General features: G+C 32.4%; 1 protein-coding gene across 1 annotated transcript; it reads right to left on the reverse strand.

The window, feature by feature from the left end:
• Positions 1-240: 240 nt before the first annotated feature.
• On the reverse strand, positions 241-3,397 carry LOC112514465 (metal transporter Nramp5-like). The gene is made up of 13 exons (XM_025120949.1): positions 3,278-3,397; positions 3,116-3,194; positions 2,964-3,004; positions 2,797-2,875; positions 2,604-2,708; positions 2,396-2,505; positions 2,054-2,235; positions 1,884-1,953; positions 1,622-1,795; positions 1,438-1,542; positions 1,223-1,354; positions 1,039-1,134; positions 241-832 (listed from the first exon to the last, which is right to left on the reverse strand). Exons 1-13 carry the CDS (start codon positions 3,395-3,397, stop codon positions 494-496), a joined length of 1,632 nt encoding a protein of 543 aa, XP_024976717.1. The 3' UTR covers positions 241-493.
• Positions 3,398-5,291: the final 1,894 nt, after the last annotated feature.

Here is a 5,291-nt window from a genome sequence, read left to right on the forward strand (position 1 = left end):
AAATTGTCTCTTTATCTTCTACATAGTCGTTACCATGCGACCGAATTATTCGGTGCTGCACAATCAACCCCTCAAATCTTGACCGTTAAATTTTTAGTGGAAGGGCTAGGATTGTTTATCTAATTCTAATACATTTAACACTTCTCAAATGAATCTATGACTATACATACATGTCATATATATGTGTGCGTGGACACCATCTAGTGTGTGAAAAGTGTGTGTTGAAAGCAATGGCTCATAAGGGCAAAATTGCATCTTCAAACTTTTTATGTAGCACACAAAACAAACAATTAATACTCTTGATTTGGACATACGTTTAGTCCAAACAAGTCTTGATGAAAAAAGAAAAACCAACATCCTTAGTATTATACGAGATTATGCAGATAAGACCGACCCTGAAACTCCAAGAACATATGCAGGTATGAAGATGTTATCTGTAAGAGAGCTGGACACCGATTTACGTCTTAGAATTCACTTGAAATGTTTCAGCTGATTACTGTGGCAATGGGATATCAGCAAGATCCTCTCTATAAGGTGCATTCATCGACTCCATCCTTCTGTCAACACCATTTTGTCCACCTTCCATGACAGCTTGAGCGTTAGGGTCGAATTTTGGTGGCTCAATGAATGTGACCACAACGTCTTTACGAAGCATAAGATAGATCACCGAGAGAATGTAGATGGCCATGATGGGGAACACTAGCATCCCAATGAACACATTTGCAACTTTTGGCCAAGTGCTATGGATTAACCAATCGACAAATGCTGTGCTCAAGTAGTAGATGTTGATGCAGATTATGCCAAGTCCTAATGCCCATGAGAAGATAATGATCTGTTCAAGGAAATCAAGCAGAATTAATTTCATATGTGTTGGAGTCACATGTCGGCTAGACTATGGACCATTTCTCTTAGATATACGTGAGAACCACCCTTCTCACTCTTCATGGGATATTTTCTTAGAATGATCTACTGGGTTCCATGTGTTCTCACCATATAAAGTATTTGGAACAGATGGGAATTACAAGATTAATAACTCACAATTCTTGAGTTTTTGTGAGGTCCCATTTTGGTAGCAGAGCTACTAAACTTGAGGAGTGGAATGAGTGCAAATGGAAGTTCAAAGGAGAGTATCATCTGCAAAAGATCAATATATAAATTAAGTTTTGAAGAAACATCCACGGAGTAGTGTAATTATAGTATAAAAATTCAAAGCGATTCAAACCGATGCAATGATGATCAGTCTTCCAGCTCCAGACGACCCACCAATTATCGATACTATTAGACTCGGCGTGATCGCAATGCACCTTGTTATCAAGTTCCTGAGCCATTTCCTCATCTTCAAGTCCAAGAAACCCTATAATAGCAATAAATTGCGGTTAGTGTTAACCATTTTATGAAACAAAAAAGTGTCACTCAAAAGGTTTTGAAGCCTGAGACCTGCATAATAAACTGGCCTGCATATGTGCCTGTGATTGTTGAACTCTGGCCTGACGCTAGCAGAGCGATTGCGTAAAGAGTGGAGCTGGACTTCCCCAAAACATTCTGTCGTGAAAAATTTGGGGAATTATGAGTTTTTTGTTGGGGTAATAGTTATAAATCTAACCATTTCTAGGAGTGGTACCTTAAGAAGAAATGAAGCCGAGTTAAGGTTAAGATCATCGCAACGATCTTTTTGGTCACTTGATAGGTTGTCTGCTGAGCAAACGGTGCCAGAAACAGCGATCATCGAGACATTGATCAAGAATGCTACAAATAGAGCAAGACCACTCTCTATCAGGAAGTATCTGCATGCTTCCTGTAATTCAAAACCCCATCCATGCATGAAGAAATAAGAACTCGTGAAAATAGGCTACTTCTCAAGACTTATCAGTTTAAGGACTTACATTGATGCCACGAACTGAATTTGGTATCTTGCGAGAAAGAACAAGAGCCGAATGGAGAAAGAGATTATGCCTATTAGGTGGTCAAATGGATGATAATAAGAATAAGAGCACATTTTAGCGAATCACAAATACGAAATCAAAGGTTTTTTTCGCAGGTATTAGGATCATACGGCATGACAAGTGCACCAAGTAACGCAATGGCATCTCCGGTGGCGCCATGGCCACTAAGTTTTGGAATAAACATTCCCTTTAGCACATCAGCAGCTGGCGGTTTCACGTAGCTCATTTCTCCAAAGAAACAACCCGCCATCACGAAAACTAGAATGGCTATCAATATTTCGAGCTTCCTCACCTACATATACACATGGGTTTGCTAGTACGTTAGAGCTCAAATACACCCAAATAAACATATCTTCATTTCTGGATTCAACTTGATCAAAAACGTTCAATAACGAGTAAAGAATGAAAACGATCGGACTTTGGTCCACCATGGTTGCAAGGAGAAAACTTACCCCATATTTTTGGAGGCCAAGAAGGAGGAGGGTGCTAAAACCAGTGAGAAGAACGCCAACCCAAACAGGAATCTTGAATAAGATATTCAGTGCAAAAGCCGTCCCAATCACTGCCAACATCAAAGGAAACTTAATCAGTTTTATATTAAAAAAACATAAATAAATAAAACATAGGATTAGTTTCGTAGATAAGTTTAGAAAGCCATGCCTTCAGGAATATCTGCAGCGATGACTGCAATCTCAGCTAGCAGCCACAAGCAATACTTTACCAAAATGGGGTATTCAGCTTTGCATAGCTCTGATAAATGCTTCCCTGAAAGAAAGAAAGATCACCGATTTTAAATATTTATTTTAATTTCCCAATACATAAATAAATTCATGGGATTGATTCATTGTCTTACCTGTGCTTACACCAAGATTTGCAGCAAGAGATTGAATCACGAGTGCGAAAATTAACCCGATTAAAATCACCCAAAGTAGCTGAAACATACATTTGCTTGATGATCAAAAATGGTGTTTTTATTAAGCTATATAAGTATATGGTTAAGTTCTTGGCATGAAGGTTTACCTCGTATCTGTGGTCTGCACCTGCTTGTAAATCAGTTTCCACTGCATAGAAATTATTGACAGATTAAGATATATGTGTGTGTGTATATACATACATATATATATATATATATACATATATATATATATATATATATATATATAACAACTTACTGTTGCCAGGATCAAGATAAGCCAATGAAACTAGGAAACCAGGGCCAACAAATGATAGAAAATTTCTCCATCCAGGTTTCTGAAAGATAATAAATTTCAAAAATGAAATTTAACAACAGAAGTCAGATGAAAAGCAAACAGAAAGATTTGAATAATGAAGACCTGATCATGATTCATGTGTTTATGATCATAGTCTTTACTGTTAACAATAGAAGTAAGATCAACAGCTGAAACACGGTTACTGCCTCCTGTTGTTCGTGATTCATGCTGCAGTCCTGCCATCTGGGTATGGCTATCTTTGTGTCTAGTATCAGTATATAGTACTAAGATGAGTATGAAGGCAGTTGATAGTATAGCCTTCACTTGAATTCGTTACTTATAATTGAGGTCAGCAGATAATGACCACCCCAGTTTTGAGTTCTTAAAATTTGTTTTCATTTGTGGGTATACAACATATGCATGCTTTAAAGAAAGGACAATGCCGTTTGAGACTTCCATATATACATATACATACGTGTATATATATATATATATATATATATATACACACACACATATACATATATATATATATATATATATATATATATATTACATATAGAGGATTAGAGGTTTACTTTGCAAATCNATATATATATATATATATATATATATATATTACATATAGAGGATTAGAGGTTTACTTTGCAAATCACATTATTTATACAAACCGTACAAATCTCATTCAACCAATTATATTTTTTCATTTTGTTATTTTTTTTATAATTATGAGAGGTTAATTAATCATTTTTATTGTGGAGGGTGTTAATCATTGATATTATCATCTTCATTATTTTAATTTTAAAGAAATACATGAAACAGTTTCATTAAAATTTTCTTAAGTATTATATAAAACAATTTCATAACCATATATGAAGCAACTTAATCAATAAAAAAGTATTATATGAAACAATTTCACAATATTAAACAATTTAATGAAAAAAAATTCATAAGATTAAGTGGTTTGCACGGTTTGTACAAATTGATGGTTTACGTTTGATTGTTCCCCTCTCTCTCTCTCTCTCTCTCTCTCTCTCTATATATATATATATATATATATATATATATACTATATTATAAAGTATTTGACATAAACTTTTAAAAATCATTTTATATGCATGAAGTACCGTTTATTGATGCATATTACTTAAAATTCAAGATTACAAACAATTTTGCATAAATACAATTTATTAAAGCTTCATTTTAAAATACGTGTAATTGAAATACAGGATAAACATCCATTTTGAATATAGAAAACCTAAAATATAATAAAGATAATTATTGAGTTCTAACAAAATGTTTAATTATTATCTTTATAAAAAATTATATTATTAAATCAAAAATAATATTTTATTAAATAAAAATTGAATTACAAAAAAAAAAAAAAAAAACTATTAAGTAGTTAATTTGATACTAATATCGATTTATTTATTTTTCTAAATTTTTGTGCTATCTTCAAATTTATATTCATTCAAATATAAAAACATTATCGTTTTCTCAAAACCGTATAAAATCGTATTATATCGATAGAGACAAAATAAAAACTAAATATTAAAATTGAAATTTATCTCACTGCATTGCACGAGTACCCTTCTAGTATATGTATATATAGACGTAGTCATGGTTTACTTGCTCTACTATGTCTTAAAATGCTACATCGCTCATTAATAACAAAACAATCTAGTACCATAAAGTTTATTAGGAAATTTAACCATCATGTATTTGATGGTATTTTTAGATTTATAGAATTAAAACTATACGAGATCATATATAAAGATGTTACAGTAGATTATTAAGATAAAATTATATAACTTAACATGTTTTATTTTTATAATAAAACATCTTATTAGTTAATAAATAGTTTTTTTCTCTCTAAAAGTCTCTTAGAAAAAAACTAATCCGATATTTTCTTACCCCAATTATATCCTAATAACTTATATTTATAAGGATAGAAATTGTTAACCAGTCGATCTTTATTTCTAATAACTTATGGTAAAAAAGATGCGGAGTTTTAGTATTTAAACTTGAAATTCCGTTATATATTTTATTAGGATAGACAGATGTCCTAAACTGATCAATTTTATTGTTGTGCGTAAAAAACGCTTGTATAAGAGATCTCAATGTCAAAATTCTGAAC

The sequence above is a fragment of the Cynara cardunculus genome (assembly GCF_001531365.2).
Source record: "Cynara cardunculus var. scolymus isolate 2C chromosome LG 6, CcrdV1, whole genome shotgun sequence".
Lineage (NCBI taxonomy): Eukaryota > Viridiplantae > Streptophyta > Magnoliopsida > Asterales > Asteraceae > Cynara > Cynara cardunculus.

What these genes read in the sequence shown, in the direction of transcription:
- LOC112514465 (XM_025120949.1), bottom strand. Translation starts at nt 3,397, where the DNA reads ATGGCAGGACTGCAGCATGAATCACGAACAACAGGAGGCAGTAACCGT. An exon ending in AACACATGAATCATGATCAG is followed by an intron (nt 3,195 to 3,277) that starts GTCTTCATTATT and finishes ATTATCTTTCAG; the next exon opens with AAACCTGGATGGAGAAATTT. An exon ending in CGCTGCAGATATTCCTGAAG is followed by an intron (nt 2,506 to 2,603) that starts GCATGGCTTTCT and finishes TGATGTTGGCAG; the next exon opens with TGATTGGGACGGCTTTTGCA.